The 17,862-nt window shown below is 47.2% G+C and overlaps 1 protein-coding gene across 20 annotated transcripts in view; it reads left to right on the forward strand.

The window, feature by feature from the left end:
* Positions 1-4,731, forward strand: part of SIPA1L1 (signal induced proliferation associated 1 like 1) — a 210,785-nt gene extending 206,054 nt beyond the window's left edge. For all 20 annotated transcript variants that reach the window (XM_066998661.1, XM_066998656.1, XM_066998672.1 and 17 more), the window contains 3 exons: positions 1,247-1,361; positions 1,814-1,895; positions 2,666-4,731. In XM_066998661.1, coding sequence (XP_066854762.1) covers positions 1,247-1,361; positions 1,814-1,895; positions 2,666-2,809 — 341 coding nt within the window. In that variant the 3' untranslated portion in view covers positions 2,810-4,731. The remainder of the gene's footprint in view (positions 1-1,246; positions 1,362-1,813; positions 1,896-2,665) is intronic.
* Positions 4,732-17,862: the final 13,131 nt, after the last annotated feature.

Raw genomic sequence — 17,862 nt, forward strand, 5'->3', positions numbered from 1 at the left:
GGTGAAGGTAACAAACTGACAGCTCAGATCAAGAAAAGCTGGGGTAATGTGTTGGCTGGCAACTTTATCTCACCACTGTAAAAATACATTCAGCTTTGACGGAACAAATCTGGAGCAGCTATCTGTTGTCAATATAATCCCAGCCTGTAGTCTCTGCTAGGTGCCAGCAGGGACTGACAAGTACTAAGCAGGCTAAATTCTGATCTCTGATCCTGGACACCTTTCTTCTGCATGGTGTCTTCAGCACAAGCCTCAGGAGTTGTAGGCAGTAATATCTGCAGCCAGCTGAAACAAAAGCTGCTTGGATTCCTGAGGTATGCCAACCTTCAGTATTTTCAAAGGAAAAAAGACAGGAGCAGGAATAATCCCATCAAATACTAAGGCGTGTTAATATTAACCTTGTTGAAAACACAGAATAAAAAATTGCCAAGCAGAAAAAGAAAATACTGTTCTATTTTCAGTGAGAGACCAGCAGCTGCTGAGGGAGAGGTGTTAATAAATTAAGTTAAAAAGTGTTTACGTTGCTGTTTGTGCTAGGAAACTCCAGAGGTAGGGACTGTTGGCAGGTTTGTCAACACCACATGTGATAGTGACTTATAGGTGTGTTAAAACATTGTAAATGAGCAGTTATAGGACAAAAAAAAAGTGTAGATACAAGGCAGGAAAGAGATTTCACATTTCTGTATGAAAAGACTTTATAAGAAGGCATAAGGAAAAAAAATCTGAAAAATGGCACTGGTCTGTTTGTTTTCCACATGTAAGTTTTGCATGCTGAGCTTCCCTTTCTTCAAGATGAAGGGATCCCTTTACAGAAGGACCTAACTAAGGAAGCTAACTCTAGGTGTTGAGCTGTTGGGGAGTGTCATGCAGTTGTACCCAGGAAGTTCTGTGCACTGGTGGCTGTTCCAGCTTAGCTTCTTGCCTGTATTGGAAGTGGCCACGGATGGAGTGCCATGGGGGCATCTCCCTCCCAGGAGCAGTTAGCCTGAGGGTGATGCGTGATCTGCCTGAGCGTGCAGAACTCTGCCAGTGCTAGTGCACACTCGTTGAATCCTGTGCAGTGGAGAAGCTGGTACAAATACTAGCCATGCCAGACTGCTTCTGTCAAATGGGTATTGGTATATTACACCTAATCTTCACACAGGCTTCTTGGATTGCCTTGAGATCTTGCAGTGTAGCTATTGCACTATGCTTAAACAAGTCGTTACTGCTGCCATTGTTTTTCTCTGCATGTCTGTCTTTTCAGTTCAGCGAGCTTCATTCTTTGCTGCTGCTGATGAAAACCACAGGCCTGTGAGTGCTGCCTCCAGTAGTGATCAGGCTGAGGACCAGCTTTCTGCACAGATAAAGCCTTATACAGGGTAAGTAAATACCCCACACGTGCAGGCTTCCTCAGTTACAAACTGGAGAAAAATGTAGAAACAGTCGTATTTGGAAGCTGCCTCTAGTCTTCACAGAACAAAGTTCTCATGATGATGGGAAGTAAAACCAAAAGGATCATAACTACAGCTGAACCTTGGTGCAGGTGCCTTCTTGTCTGAGACTTTTATGAAGTTGTCCAAGGCTATGGTAATTCAAGGCACATATAATGAGCAGAAGGAGAGAGAGACCATGTGACAGGATGACAGCAGTTTATCATGGGTTAAATCTGTTCTTGTAATGTGCTGAATGTGTTCCATGCACTTTTTGTTTGTTTTGAGAATTTGTAGTGTTCCTGAGTGCATACTTACACAAAGCCATTCTGTGCGTTAGATACCCTGTGTGAATACAGTAAAATCTGTCAATGCCTATTCTTGTTTCCTACTTTTAACAGTAAAGAATCTCCTCCAACTCTCGCCTCTAAAGTGGACCAGCTGGAAGGTTTGCTGAAGATGCTGCAAGAGGATTTACGGAAGGTAAACGTTTGATCTACAGAAAATCTGCAATGCGTATGCTTAGTGCTGATAGGTGATTCTAATTACTGTGTAGTTCTGCTTTCCCATGCCTGAGCCCTATGACAGTCTCATCCTTTTGTGTGAAAAAGACATTTCTTTACTACTTTTCTCAGGATGTGCTTCCAATTATTCAAGGCTAGGGTGCAGTGCCTGAACTGTAGGCATGTGACCCCTCTGCTTAAATCAGGAGGGTGACTCAGAGTACCTGCACTCCTAATTCAGGTGACTGTGTGAGAAGCCTGAAGTTAGTCCACGTAAATATATCCTGCTGACGTTGAAAAGGGAGAGTTTGACCTAACCATACAATTTTACTGTGGAAACTTCCAGTATTGTTACTGTCTGCTTGGTCCAAGAAAGATACGCTGTGGTCAGATGAAAAGTCTGTTAGCTAGGGTAGTGTTTGCAGAAATGTTTCCTATCCCTTGTTTAATTAACCATCAGTAGTTGTACGTTTTGCTCATCCAGAACAGCACATGGCCAGTTTTATTTCACCACTTGGGGAGCCAGCCTTCTCTATTAGAATTTAATATAGAGAAACCCTGATAGTTCAAGCAAAAAAAGTAAGGAATGAAACGTCACAAATGTACCTTAGATATAAAACCGTGTGTTATTGCACATAAAATCCTTATAAAGTATGAGAGTCGTGTTCGCTGAGGTTCTTGCCACTTGATGTAGGTAGGAAGCATGATCTAGAATTACGGCTAAGATGTGTACTTTTCCTCATGCCCAAGGAAAAAGAGGACAAAGCCAGTCTTCAGGCTGAAGTGCAGCATTTGCGGGAAGACAACTTGAGGTTACAGGAGGAATCCCAGAATGCAACTGAGAAGCTGAAGAAGTTCACCGAGTGGGTTTTCAACACAATCGATATGAACTGAAAACAGCGTACGGGGAAGGAAACTATCTGTTATGAATATTATTCCTGGGACTTAAGCTTTAATGCCACCTTAATCATGACATGTGAAAGTATAGTCAGAGCACTTCCCTGTCCTTCATCCTCCAATAACCCTTTTTTGCATCTCTGCGCGCACTCAGAATAATTGCAGATCAACAATCAATGTCTGCCTTTTGTAGAAAAACAAAGTAAATAATTTTAAAAAGGTAAAATAAAAGTTTAACTGCTAAAATGTGAATGTCTATTTTTTGCACATTGTTTCTTTATCTGTTATGTACAAAATGATTTGGAGGCTGGATCAGGCTTGCTGCTCCATCTGCCTCTGTTTCCATCAACTCCTTTCTCTCTGTTTCAGGTAATCTGCTTTTCCTTGCAGCTTTGGCAAATATTATGACATCTAGAAAATTAGAAAGAAATGGTTATTTTACTGCTTTTCTTACATTGTTTTCTGAAGTATGCCACAGACACGGGGATGTAATGCAATGTTTTAGGTGTCTCCTTAGCAATTTGCGCTTGATTGCTAGTGCTACCTTCCCATACGTTACAGAGAACGTGTCCCCATAGTGTATGGTACAGTACAACCAGCGTCACAGCATTTGGAGAGAGGCTAGAGGCTTGAGCGAGGCATATTAGCACACATCTCTTGCATTAGCTTTTCTGGTAGCTTTTGTTTCCTGTGGAAGCAATGGCTGCAAGTAACTTGACGAAGGGCAGAACAAGGCATGCTGCAGTTCGTACCGCATCAGGCAGGCTGAGAGATACTGAATGCTGTTGCTGTGCTGCTTCAGTATAGTCCCCTTCCCTTCCAGGGGAACCTGTCACTTGCATATGTGCAGAAGACTTAGGCTGAAGTTGTAAAGAGATTAAGTTGTTGGGTTTCTTTTTCCCCCCTCTAAACTGTTTCCATGAAAGTCCCCATAAGCCATTTCAGTGCACCTGCCCTTCTGTTCTGCTTCTCTGGACTTCTCAAATCGCAACAGATCAGAGAAATGTTGGAGAACATTTTTAAGTGCGTTCTCTTACATGGGAGGTCTTTAAAAATCCTTTGTAACCACAGGCAGAGGAATATGTAAAGGTGAAATTAAAGAAGTGTATTTTTTTCAAAGTACTGGGGTAGGATTGGAGCTCTGAAATCCCCAATTCCCAGTGAAACTATCTAGCATGATATTTCCCAAACTGCCTCATGTCAGGAAAGTTAATTTCATGTTCTCTGAAGGAACAGCTAACTTGCCACAACGTATTACCTCTCCAGAAAATACCTTTTCAGTGTAGGCACTGCAGTCTGCACAAACATTGAGTATGCAGTCACTACCTTAATGAGTACTGCCTCGCGTGAGGTGCGGTATGCTTGGGGTTAGCTCCAGGAACACCCGTCCTTCCCTGCCCTTTACCGCATTCTCAAATAAACAGAATAAGATCATCAGGCATAGGCTTGTCACAAAAACTTCCACGCTCTTTTCAAATCCCTTTTTCATGCTCTTTAATCTTGCTCCACACAAGTACACACTACACTTCAACCTCAAACTTCATTTGTGATGCTAATCCCCATGGAGTTCTTCTCTAATGTTTTGTCATGGAAATGGATCTCTTTGGAACTATTTCTGGAGTGCTTTTGTAAAGGTTTAGAATGTTTTGGGTTTTTTAATGACTTGTATGAAGGAGATTTATATAATGCCTGATATTATTTGTAAATGGGAAATATTGCTAACATCTCTGAGCATCCTGAAGTCTTGCTTTTATTCTCTTTTATTTTTAAGTTTGGTTTTTATTTTATTTCAAAAAATATTTTGGGACTTGGGGCAGACTATTTATTAGAGTTTTGCAACAGAGTTCTTCTTGTATGATGCCTCTGAAGGCTACTTGTAAAATTCTGACAATAAAACTCATTTTAAAGGCTCTTCTAAACCATTTTCTTCTGATTTTGTTGGGTTTGTTGTTTGAAACTTTCCAAAACATCCTTTTCTTCATGCTTTCTTCTTGTACCACTTACCTAAGTGCTTGGGGATAGAATAGTTTCATTCTGATTTCTACTTTTTATCCCTCTGAAGGCCTTTCCTTAGTATGTACACACACGCTTTATCCATCGACTTTTTACATACATTACTGCACAAATCTCTCTTCTTTCCCCCATCTGCAGTATGCCTTTTTCTGTATGGCCAAGTTTTTGTTACCTGTAGCAGTAACTCTCTGAGTGTCACCAGGCTGACCCAGGAAAGGGGGGTGGGCAGCATTTCTTTTAATCATTTACCATTTTTTCAGGATTCTAGAACACATTTGGAAATTAAAGCCAATGTAGGTCAAACCAAACTTGCCTGGCACATCTGCCCAAGGGTGCACACAGCTTTCAGCATCCTGGAACCAAACCTGTAAGCGTTAAATATTAGGTGCTAGGCTTTGGGGGGGGGGGGGGGGGGGGGGGGGTCAGATATTCCATTTGTTTTGTTTTACAGATCCGCTTTGACCCAGGAACTGATCTTGAATATGTTTTGAACAGACCTTTTTTGGCCCAGTGGATCGGCATTCTGCACAAAAAGAAAAAAGACAAACAAAAATGAGCGAGCTCTGCAGGAGAGCATCTTCCCAGTTCCCTGAATGGATCCTTAAAGGCTCGTGAGGAAAGAAAATCCATCTCTTCCTAGCAGTGAGATGCCTGACCAAGAGAGCTGAGAAGCAGCAAGAGCAAATACAAGCATCTGATTGAAAAATAGGGGTTGAGCCTTGGAAAGAAAACAAGATGCCGTCTTACCACGTGTAATTGGATACTGGTAATTGGGCTGAAGCAGAAAGTTTCCTGCAGGTCAAGGAGCAGCCCTGCCCACAACCATAATTAATTCACGCTGGAGGTTCCCACGCTTCCCCGTGCATGCCGGTAGCTCGGTCTTGGCACGGGCAAGATGTGGCTTGCAGGCAGCATCTCTGCAGCTGGAGCAGCTGCTGCTTGGCACGGCTGGCTGGGGGCTGGCTTCATCTGCCACCCCCTGCAGGATGGACAAGGCCGTGGGTGACGGGTCGGGGGGCGAGGGGCTGCAGGAAGGGGAGCTGAGGGGTGCAGGAGGAGATGGGGCTGGAGGGAAGGAGGCAGGGGAGCCTCGGGCTTGGGGGAGATGTGTTGTGGGGATGAGATGCTGCACATCCAGGTTTTACTCCTCTGTGTTACAGCCTGTTGTTTCTGCAGAAAGCTGTGATGTGTTCCAGACCTGATGAATAGGTATTGTGAGAAAGCCTTTTTTTTTTTCCCCAGCCTTTCCCTTTGTGGGAAAGGGCCCAGCAAATATTCCCCATGAACCAGGCACAGTGTGGGGTTGGTTTGTCTGTTTCATGAAACCTTTACGTAATCCTTGTCTCATCTCCTGGTGCCTTCTTTCGGGTAGGTGGTTAACCAATCCTCCTTGAAAGCGTCGCGCTGTCTCCTAGCAGACGCCCAGTACGGCGTCAGCCCTGCATGCGAGCAGCTCGCTTTGCTGCAAGGCAGCAGGGGAACGGGGTGGCTGCTGCTTACCAGCTCCTGTGGCATCCAAAATTGGATTCCACGGAGGAGAGATGACGCTGTCCCTCCTCCACTGCCTCCTTTAAAGCAGGTTGCTAATGGGCAGGAGCAAGATGATGAGGCTTGTGAAGGTCCCCTCACCTCTACATTGTGATGAGGAAATCCTTGCTGTGCTGTTTGCAAGGTAAAGCTGGAGGGGAAAAGAGGTAGAAATAGAAATGCGTGCTTCAGAGCTCTGCAGGAAGAGCCCCCTTCCCTAGCAGGGGTTTCAGCTTTGGCTGGGAACAAGGCCGAGGACTCTGCGAGTTGGCCTTGGTGGCCCCCAGGCCTGGGAGGCCAAGGTCTGGGTTTGGAGCCCCGTCCACTCTGGTAAGCGGAGGCTGACTGCAGATACCTCCACCTGCTCCTGCAGCCGCTCCCCGGGGAAGGCTGGGGCCTCTCCCCTTCCACCACAGCAGCCTGGCTCCTGGGGACAGGGAGCTGTGCTTGGCGCTGGGGAGCCACGGCTGGCACATCCCCCTCCCCAGCTTCTCCTGTGCTTGCGTGGGCCTGTCTCCATCCAGAAAGCAGAGGCTGCATCTGCTCCTTATCTTTGTTTGCTCCAGTCATGAGTTTACTACCGGACTCATCTTTTCTAGAGACTTCTCGGCTCTGTGCTCACTGTCACGTATCCACATTTTAAGCAAGGCCCGGATCGAGCCTCTGACGCTGCTTCGTGCTGCGCCTGTGAGAGGGATGCGCAGCTGCTGGGCAGAAGATGCTCTCGGCAGCCGAAGGAGCCCCGTCAGCGTTTGGCACACAAAGAAGTCAGAGACTGAAACTGGCGTGTGGTGAAGGACCAGGACTGGATGCGGTTTCCTAGCCCCGTGTTGTGACAGCAGCAAACGCCACCAACTAGTGAATAAAGGTTTCATGCTGGAGGGGTAGGAAACCAGGGACTTGTCCTGCTGCTGTTCTGAACGTCTCGCCAGCTCTTCCTTTTGCTTCCTCACACCTGCTCCTGTGCTCCTCCTCCAGCTGAGGTCATTCGTTTTGCTGCTCCTCTCCCGGCAGCAGTGCCGGCTGTGTCTGACGTGCTGCACTGCGCACGGGGCCTTGACTGCTCGCTTGATTTTGTGGAAGCGCTGCTCAGAGGGGTGTCCTCGTCCCAGGGCTCTGCTCTGCCAGCACTGTGACGAGCACAGCACCCGTGACAGTCTGGGGACATTTCAGTGCCTTGTTTCCTCCCTGACCCATCGCACTGGATCAGAATGGTGGGATGATATAAACACACGTGTAGTTGTTTCTAACATTCTTTGCAGCTCCTTTTTTTTTTAGGGTATGTTTTTTCAAGCTTGAGTCCTTTTGGGGAACTACAGAGCCGTGGAAAAAGATTGAGCAATGCGTGCACATGCTTGGTGTTCTTCTTTTCTGGATTATATCAAGGGGTCTAAGGTCCATTTGATGTCACCTTTTAAATGTTTTTCTTCCTGGGACGAAGGATATTTTGCTGTTGACTTGGCTACATTGGGCTGGATGAAAACACCTGCCGTTGATCTCTCAGGGGTGAGAAGGAGAAAGATGAAGTAAAGCGACAGACATGCACCAGAGGGGTAACACCTCGCCCCTTTGGTCGGCAGCAGCCCCCAAAGGTTAACTCCAGGTGCACCCAACCTCCTGGGGCTGTGGGAAGCTGCTGCTCCTTTCAGGGCCCTGCTGAGCTCCTGCCCTTCAGAGGAGCGTGAGCTTGAGGCCAGGTTTCACAGAGGCTGATGGAGCCCAGGTGGGATTTCCAGAAGTGCCTGAGCAGGTGCCATGGTCGCAGCACGCCGGGGCACGGCTGCAAGTAGCACGAGTGAGCAGTGTGCTCCTTCGGATCCCGCGCCGAGGCTGCGCTTGGACAAGGCTGGCTGACCTGCCTCTGGGGCTGCTGCCTCCGAGGGGGGGTTGCCGAGAAGGATCAGGGCGGGTGAGCCAAAGGAAGCTTACTGAAGCAGCTCGATGTTGTCGGACACACAGAAAGCCATTACCGAAGGGGGTTTGCTCTGTCGTGCACGTACACTTTTCGGACGTTTGGCCGAAGAAAGACGTATCGATTGCCAGCCTGTCTCAGAGCGTTGAAGCGTGCTGGTTTGCAACTAAACACGACCCTTTGTATTGTAATTACAGTATATTTTCTTAATCAGGGGACACATTAATTACCGAACCACAGATTGCTATCTGTATTGTAACAAGCCATTTCTAATGTTCACATTCTTCTGTCAGAAAATGATGGATGATGCATTCATGGTTTTTTTTTTAATTGGATCAATTTACATTCCTGATGTCAGTCTGCATGGAAACTGAAACTTACTACAACAAAACAGCAAATTCTAAAATTTTCAGTTAAAAAGACTAACATTTAGTAACATATAATAGAACACCAAAAAAATTCTTAGAATTTATTTTCTGTTGAAACTAAAAGGTTTTACTTTTGGCTGGTTAATTGACGTGATTGATCCAGGTCCACCTGTCCCACAACTTACGGATTGCTAAATATTTTATTTTAACCTAGATCAGAAGAGAGGGGAAGAGCCTTCCCTTTCCAGCTTCCCATTGGTCTCTCAGCTTTGAATGGAGCTGATAACTGCATTACGCTAATGGGAAAATCAAAACGAAGGGGCTGCTGCAAAGGTCCCTCCTGCCACAGTATGTCTGCACAGCCCGGCCTCAGCATGTCGGCTCTCCCCACGTAACTGCTGCTGCGTTTTCACGAGGTCTCAGCCTTGTACGCAGGGCACGTACAAAAATCACTTCCTACAGTGAGTATTTACAAATGAAGGCATTCACAATTAGCAGCAACCTTTGAAGACGTCTTAATCTAAGTGCTGTCTGCTTTCCGAGTTATTTGTGGTCTTGGTCTGATAATACGTATCAGGAGCTACCCCACAGGCGAATTGTGAGATGTGCTACAATGAATTAATTGTTTATAAAAAAGTTTGGTAATTTAACTATTCAGTACTTTTCATGTTACACATCTCTTAAATCTTGCTAACACATTTGCATTTGCTTGCTATGGAAAAATGCATTAACGCTTAAGCCATTTGTTTGCAGAATTTCAGGAAATGATGTAGCATCACAGAACCAGGCTGATTATGAAATTAAAAAAAAATAATCTGAAAATGTAGGGATATGGAATGAGATGTTTCTGGGCTGTATGTGCTGATGCCTGGGTGATGGCAGCTGAAAGTTTCTTCTGCCACCCTTTCTGTGCTGTAAACTAGTTTCGTTGATATAATTTCTGAGACCAGATATATTAATAAATTACTTCTTATGCAACTGAAACGTTTTTCTTATTTTCACCTGGGCAAGAATAAATGTCAATAAAATAATACTTCATTTGACACAGGGCAAGTATTATACCTGATCTGAAGCAAAGTTCCTTACCTGGGGCCCATGCTAGCTCAGTGGATTGGTAGGATTGGGTTAGGGGCTTCCTGATCAGAGGGGTCATGTTTCCATGTAATAGCCTTCATGGATCTTTCTCCACAAACTTGTCTCTGAGAACCCATGTAAACTTCCTGCATCTGTCCAAAGGAGACTCTGTACCTAACCCTCCGTTAGTTTTTTGTTTTGTTTTGAATTTCCACCCACCAGTTCTATCTGACTCTCCTCAGTTTAATCACTCCCTATGTACTCTCTCCAATCCATTCATGATTAAAAAAACCTTTTAATTGCATCATCCTTCAGCTGTCTCTTTTCCAGTCTGTCTGGCCCTAGTCTTACTCCTCCTATGGACACACATTCAGGTCTTTCCTGTTGCTCCTCTCTGAGCCCTTTACGTTCTGCTAAGTCCTTTTGCAGATGGCAGGACCAGAAGTGCACACAATTTGGGATGCAGGTGCATGTTATCTTGACATTCTCCATTCTGTTCTTTGTCCCTTCCCAAAGCATTCCTGACATTTCATTTTCTGCTACTGAGCATAAACTAAGCTGACCTTATTTCTAAGAGCCAGCTCAAGAGCCCATTGTGATGTAACGAGGTCAGCACTGCTTCTCCCATGTCCATTAGTTTGAATTTCTAGGTTGCAGGTTTTCTACCGTTTTCTCACCTTGTCACTCAGTAGCATACGGTTGTTCTGCAGCTCTTCACAAACAACCCTCGTGTTTTTACTCAGCATATCCTTGTGCCATCACGGGGTTTGTCACTTTTGCTACCCATTCATTTTCCAGGTAATTTACCAAGTCCCCAGAGCATCACAGCCTCCAACACTTAACCTTCTGACACTGCCATAGTGAACTTCCTCCACTGTGAAAGCTTGCTGCTTGTTTCCACCTTTTATTTCCTATCCTTTAATCATTCATCTACTCCTTATCACATGAGAGCTTGCATTACTACAGGACCTTTGAGGAAGAAGCTTGCTTCAAGGCCCTTCAGTAGGATAAGTGGATACTTCGAGGCATCGAGTCTTTCTTGTCCATATACTTGATGGCTGCTTCGAAGATCTCTGAGTTTCCAGCTAGAACACAACGTGGGAAGTAGAAAAGGAGCATGCAGGAAAAGGTGCCGATATTATCTTTCCTCTACCAGACAGCCTGGTGGGTATGGAGTTCTTCCCGGATGCTGAAAGCCTCTGCTTCATTGCCTTCTTTGTCTAAGGGGATTTGATGTTTCGTCTCCCAGGAAAGCTTGCTAACTATCAAATTACTAGTTTGACCTGTGCTTTTTCCCAGCTTTTCTTGCTAATCTCTTTCATTTGGTTTACAATGTGCATTGACTCAGGAATGGGAATTTCTAGCCTAGTGACTGCCATTCGGGTTCCTTTTATCCATTCCCATTTCAGTGACTGTTCGGTTCCTCCACTTCGGTTGCTGCAGCCCAGAGCCCCTTTGACGATGGGGACTCTGCATGCCACACGTCTAGCAGGGAAGTTGGAAGGAGAGAGCCAGAAAAGGGGAGGATTACCAAATTCTGCACTGCACTAGAAGGAGAAATCAGCAAACCCAGTGAAGGTAAACAGGGTGGGGAGAAGGCAGGTGTGGGGCACACACAGCTGGCATGGGGGAACAACCAGCAGTTGCTGCTGGGTGCTGCAGTGTTCTGGGAGCCCTCTGTTAACAGCAGTCACAGAATTCACCTTGCTGATGGGGCAAAAAGGGTGTAACTGAAACCAGGCAGGTGTCAGAAGATTATAATTAAACCAAATGAAAGCTGATCAGGAAGGAACTACTTTCCTGCTGGGCTTGCAGTAACAGTGTAAAGCTGGAGAGCAAAGGCTCTTGCTATAACCCAGAGATGATGCTCTGGGCCCCACAGCTGGCAGGCGGCAGCAGCTCTCCTGCGAGCCCTGGGATTTTTGTGCGAGCTGGAGTGTGGTGGGGCGGCACCTCTGCCTGTGCTTGCCCTTCGGTGCTCTTGTCCTTAGAACCTCTCGGATAGGAAATCAATCACAGGTCAGTCCTTAGGTAAAAACAAAGCACTTGCGCACAGCCTAGAGAGGCTAATCCTGCTGTGTTCCCCAAGGGTGAGCTAGGCCTAATAAGATCTTTCCAGCATCTGATGTCTGCGTTAAAGCCAGAAATCCTTAGTAGGGTATTAGCTGACACAGTGATGCTCTAATGTACTTTGTAATTCACTTTTTATTCATGAGACCTGACAGTTATTTCCGAAATGTGCTTCAGGACTGCCTGGTCTCCTTGGAGAGGCTTCTTCTTGCTGCATCAGGTACCTCAGTATTGAGAGACAATGATAAAATGTTTGTGCACGGCAACTTTCCTGTGTGTTTTCAAGAAGACAGAAGGAGCAGAAAGCCATTGCCAAGACAGCCAGGAGCTTGGCTTCAGGTCTCTTTTACTCCCTTCGTCCTCAGACAATAATTTGGTCCTAATCACTTCTCCTGTCAGTGCTGTGATTTCTTCAGATATACTCAGAGCTCTTGGAAATTGCCTGGTCCAAGTAACTTTGGAAGAAGCCTCAAGGCTTCTGTTGCTGAACTCTTTAATCCCCACACTGACCACATGGCTGTCTGTGGGGAGGGCCTTGGGACGGCTGGGAGCTGCTCAGCTGGGGGTGGCAGCCCCGTGAGCTGCAGAGGCCCTTCAGCAGTGGGGAGGGTTTCCGCTCCATGCCTGCTGACAGAAAGATCTGCGCTGAATTCAGGATGTGCCGACTCACGTTGGATAGGATTTTGGCAGCTCGCACGGCTGTCAGATTGTGATGCTATGTGCCTTCGGTGGCAGACAGGAACTGGGAGAAGAGGCGCAGCCCAGCCTGCCAGGCAGCCGGGAGGCAGCGTGATGCAGGAGGCAGCAGGAGACGCAGGCATGGCTGACAACACCGCCTTTCGTAATGGTGGTGGAGGGGGAGGCGGGTGGGAGCCATAAAAATACCAACCTCATCGCTAGCACGTTTTTCTGCCTTGGGAACGTGAAGAGTGGAACACCTGAGAAAAGCCTGACCTTTGCTCTGTGGTTTTTGTGTATCTAGGGTTTAGGAGATGCTGTTAGAAATGCTAGCTTTTCCGTAAGTGCTTGTCCTGGGTTGGAGAGGTGGCAGCAGGCACTCTGGACCAACATGCAGGGTGCCATGCGCTCTCTGTTCCTGTGGCAGCTCAGTTAGGGCTTCTTTTAGCCCAAATCCACCAGACCACACGAAAACACTTCAGGTTTCTCAATGGGTCTCTTATTTAAGTCCCACTGTTTGACCAAAACTACTGGATCTCACAGGTGTTGTTTTTAAGTGGGACTGGTGCTCTAAAACAGGCTACTTCCAGTTGTCAACCCCGAAAGACGGCATGAGCAGCTGGTAGAGCCGCAGGGCTCCCTGCTCTGCTTGTAACCTCACTCAGAGGGGCTGCACCCACAAGGCTGGGTTTAGATGTGCAGCCCCAAGTTTTACAGCCAACACCTAACGTGGCGGTCTCACCCCAGCTCTGCTCAACGTGCATACGAAACATCCTAGAATTTGTGAAATGACAGGAAATACGTACTAATGTACCCGCACGTACCTCTTTACAAGCAGGACAGCTGGCAGGCCCCGCCAGGAGAGGCCGTGGTGTGAGGGGAGCCGAGGACGGACCGCTGCCGGTTCGGCCCCGTCAGGCGCCCGGCCGAGGAGGGCCCCGGTGCTCCAGCGGCAGGCTCGCGGCTCCCTCTGGCGGTGCCTGCGACACGGCGAGCGGGCGCTGCGGGCCCTGGGGCCGGTGCCCTCCCCGTGACAGGCCGGGCACGCTGGGGGTGTTTATCGCGACACCCCGCGGGTCTGTCGTCTCCTGTCGCTGCCTCCTGGCGACAGGACCGTTCCCTGTGCCCTCCGCAAGCGTTGTTCCCCTCTCGGCCCCCTTGGAGTCCGGAGGTGGGGGCTTTCTGCCCAGCAGCGTCGACATTTTGGGGGGGAAAATGGTGCCACCCCATTTCACTTCTCTGCCTCAGGTTGAGGAGAGTGGGAACGGGGACTGTGCTTTCCTCATGCAGCATCTGGAGATCTGCTTAGCAAAATAATGATATAGGAGCTGTGCTCTCTGCTGGTGACCGGTGTTAGGTGGGAGCTACGCTACTGCCAGCCTTGTGGAAAGAGAAGGGCGGCCGTGTGCTTTGGGGCTGCGCTGAAGCTGAAGTTCCTGAGGTAAACTGTTCTCTGCTCAATGCCGTCTGCTGCGGAAAAGATCCCATGGGCCACAAGTACAATTTTTAATCTATACATCCAAGCATAAAAGTTGCAATTTGTTGCCTTGAGAAATCGGGGTTGATTTCTCTGGTTTTGAAATTCTGTGTCTGAGGGGTAACTGGGTGTTTCTCAGCTAGTAAATGCTAATTAATGTTACGGAGTTGTAATGGTAAATAAGAAAGCTTGATGGTAGTTCGGCAGAAGTTTGCTACTACAAGAAAGTATGTAATGCTCTTATTGCAGGATTTCCCTATTCTCCTCTTGCTTCACGTCTCCCAGACACAGGCTGGCACTGAAAAGAAGTGCACGTCCTGGTTTTCTTACAAAAACTGGTCTCTTCTCAAGGATGCTCCTTTAACTTTGTATAAGTGGCAGCTCTGCTCCCTCTGTTTCTCCTCCTACATTTTTACGGTTGTAAAATGTTTTAGATGTGTAGTGTGGTTGTCATAGGCCGTTCTCCTCCTGCTGTGCTGAATCAAGGCTGTAGACAGCAAAGCTTCTCAGCAGGTGGAATCAGCTGTCGAGTGATAAGAAATGTGCGGTTCCTGCTTGTTACATCCACCATTGTGGGCTAATGGTTGTGGTTCCTAATCTTAAAGTAGCAGCTGATGCAGAACATACCCCGACTGTGCCCTATGGTTTCTTGGGATGGAGTTTTCAGCCATTCAGCTGGGCATAAAATGGCAGTGGGGTCAGTTTAACCTGTAAGAATTGTTTGTAAAGTTGCTGCTGCTGGTGTTCAACAGCTAAAAGAAACGTGCTTACTGGTTTTTGACACTTTCAGTAAAGTTATGCGAGCATTAAAACAGCACTGGAATGCTCCTGAAGTGAAATGTGTTGTCTGCATATGAATAGCTGGAAGCTTGGTTTGCTTGTGGGGTTTATAAAATAAAGCTCTTGCCACAGTTAGGAGGCTCTTTCCTAGGGTCAGAAAATGTGCTTACATTGCAATATGCTTTTTAAAATCTCCCTTTAGTTTGTCCCTTTATAGAGAGGGGTAGCCAGGAATCCAGCTCTACCACTAATCAGTGGTCAGTCTGTCATTTGAGGTGACCTCCTCCCAAAGTAGTGCTGTGCTCACAGGACCAGCCTTACAGCATCTCTCTTATCCTCTGGCCTTGTCCCTCCGTTGAGTTACAGTCCTGCCCCCAAGGGATGGGGCAGTCAGCATGTCAGAGCTGAAATTAGTGAGGCTGACCTGGCCAGCCTGCCCAAGTGAGGCAGCGGAGCTGGAGCACTGCAGCCCAGGCCTCCCCTCACCTGCCCGCAGAGCCGCTTGCACCGCCTGGTACAGGAGTCTGTCCAGCTGGTGCCAGTGCTGGCTGTGTGCGAGGGAAGGGCTAGGGCATGGGTCTGAGCAGTTTGTCCCGGCCCCATCTATAGTATATTGTAGTTACGGAGCACTGAAGTAAGGAGTGTTTTATCGGCAGCCAGGTTTTCTGGGGTCAGGCCCCCACCATTCCCTTGCAGGCTCCCATCTGGGGGCAGCTGTCCCACTGGTGTTAGCCTGGGGACCTGGTGTTCCTCGGATGGCCAGGGCAGAGTCTGTGCAACTGGTCAGTTTTTGGAGGCAGGCCCAAAGCCACAAACCAGCGTCCTCCTTCGGTGTTACAAGCAACAAGCTGCACTGCGTACAGCTCTGCTGCGGGCTTCAGACCTGGTTTCCCAGCTGCATCACGCAGTCAGAGCAGCTGGAAGGTGGGATGTGATGGGATGTGATCTTCCCCTGAGGAGAAGGGGTGTTCATCCCTCTCTCAAACTCTTCCACGTTGGGTTTTCTATGCTTTTCTGCTGAGGAAGCCTCTGTGGTGTCTGCTCCTCATCCCCACTGGGTGGAGCAGCTCCCTGCTCATTGCTCAGAGAGCAGAGGCAGGGACGGGGCAAGGCGACATTGAACAAGTTGCTGCTCCGGCTGGCTGGTGACAGAGATGGATTTTGCCAGAAAAAAAGGGCTAGCAAATGTCTCTGTATAAAAGCAAGGTGGGAAAAACAGACTCTGTGAACAGCTGGGAGCGAAATCGCCCCTTCAGGTCCTCAGAGGCCCTTAGGCTCTGTCTCTGTAGTCAGTCAAGCAAACACCCACCTCCAAGCCCCCAAGTCTCCCTAAATGTTAATTTTGTACACCCCATGACAGCGGTCACTCCCCATACTGCAGCAGTAGAGCAGAGATCAGTCAGAGGGGGCTCCATGGCTGTCAAAAGAGGTAGTCGAGATAGTTTAATCCAAATGACTTCCAGTAAAATATAGCTATTAAGGTGAATGTATATTTTTTAATTACTTTGATTTAAGTAACAAATTAAAAAGAATAAGTAAACAAAGAAAACAACAGCATTTTGACAGGAAACACCTGAATCTAGGTGTTTTGCTTCATTTATTTGCTTGACAGCCCTCTGTTTTCTGCACTTATTCTTCCCTTTAGGCAAAGGAATGCAGGAATTTATTTGAAATATAGGCTACCTAAGAGAAATCAACTAGAATATGTTGTTTCACCTTTGTTACGGTTGCTGCAAAAGAATTCAAAACTTATTTCTTCTTCAGAGGGGATGTAGTTCAGAGGCAGGCTTGCTTTCAGGACAGCCAACATCTCCCATGCAGAGAGTGAGCAGAACGCTTTCGCGTGACATTGGATGATCTTCTGACAGTTAAGAAGTGACTTTTTATTGTCGCAGAACGCCTGTGTATCAACACCTTCCTTCATCGCTTGTTCAAGAGATTTGGCTTCTCACTGAGTCCTCCTTGAAATGCCTGGTACAGGTGAGGGAGGACAGCTTGTTAAAATCCTTTTGCTGTTGAATTTCTTTCAGTGGCTCCTTCCCTGAAGAGCTTCTAATGAGACTGACCTTTATTAGCTAATTAGGCTCATTGAAATGGCACAATCACATTTAGTGTTTTATTTTTTTTTTCTTCTGTGTAGTATTCCAGATTCATTCCTCGTCATTAGGCGGGTTGGGATGGGATTTGTAGCTGTGTGTGGAGGTCAGCAGGTCGGAGCCCGTCCCACCTCCCTGCCCAGCTGCTGAGAATGGCAGGGGAGCAGGGCCGCATGCTGCCAGGTAAGCACAGGTTGTGACTATGCCATGATGGTACTGACTTAATTCCGTGTTTAAAACTCTGTTTAACTTAAGGGCATTGCAATCCTCTTGCCTTGCATACTTGGCTGTGTTAACTTTTTTCTGCATGAGGAGGACAACATAACAACCAACTTTAATAGGAAAGTTTTCCAATAAAGCAAAACCATTAAAAAAGGAAATTACAATAATGTAAGAAAAACTTAGTAAATTACTTGTACTTAATAGTAAGTGCCTCTGCTGTAACATACACATTAAGTGAATCTTAAGGGAATTGATGTAATTCTCCAAGGTCCCAGATTTTCTTTGCAAAAGCAAACTCTTTCATTAGCATTTTATATGTGTAGGATTTTCATACCGCCTCAATCTCTGCTGATTATCTTGTGTGCTGCGGGCTAGACGTGGTGTCGCTTCATCAGCCTGCCTTCCCCTGTGCTGATCTTGAGCCGAAGGGCTGGCAGCATCCCCTCCGAAGAGCGGTGCCAGTTTGCAGCTCGTCCATTCTGCCCACGTGCGGTTCCCAAAGCTCTTCCCGACTCGCTCCAGTTCAGGGGCTTTGATGCGTCAATGGCAAACCTGGCGTACAGCATTTGTCCGCTGACAGTAAGTCAGATTTTTATTTACACGCATTACCAGAGAAATGCATAAATGTAGCTCCCAATCTGCTTTTTCGAGGACGTTTGCATTGTTAATATCCTCCCCCTCCCCGCTGTTTCCACTCCTCACCTCCGGAGTGGTGCAGCAAGGACAGGATGGCTGAGCCTCGCAGCAGTCAGTGGCAGAGGAGCGAGCAGGTGGCAGAAACACCGGGGCATTGCGGTGAGGTGACTGAAGGCACGGCAGAGTTACAGTGACCT

Source organism: Anser cygnoides, chromosome 5 (genome assembly GCF_040182565.1).
Source record: "Anser cygnoides isolate HZ-2024a breed goose chromosome 5, Taihu_goose_T2T_genome, whole genome shotgun sequence".
NCBI classification, from domain to species: domain Eukaryota; kingdom Metazoa; phylum Chordata; class Aves; order Anseriformes; family Anatidae; genus Anser; species Anser cygnoides.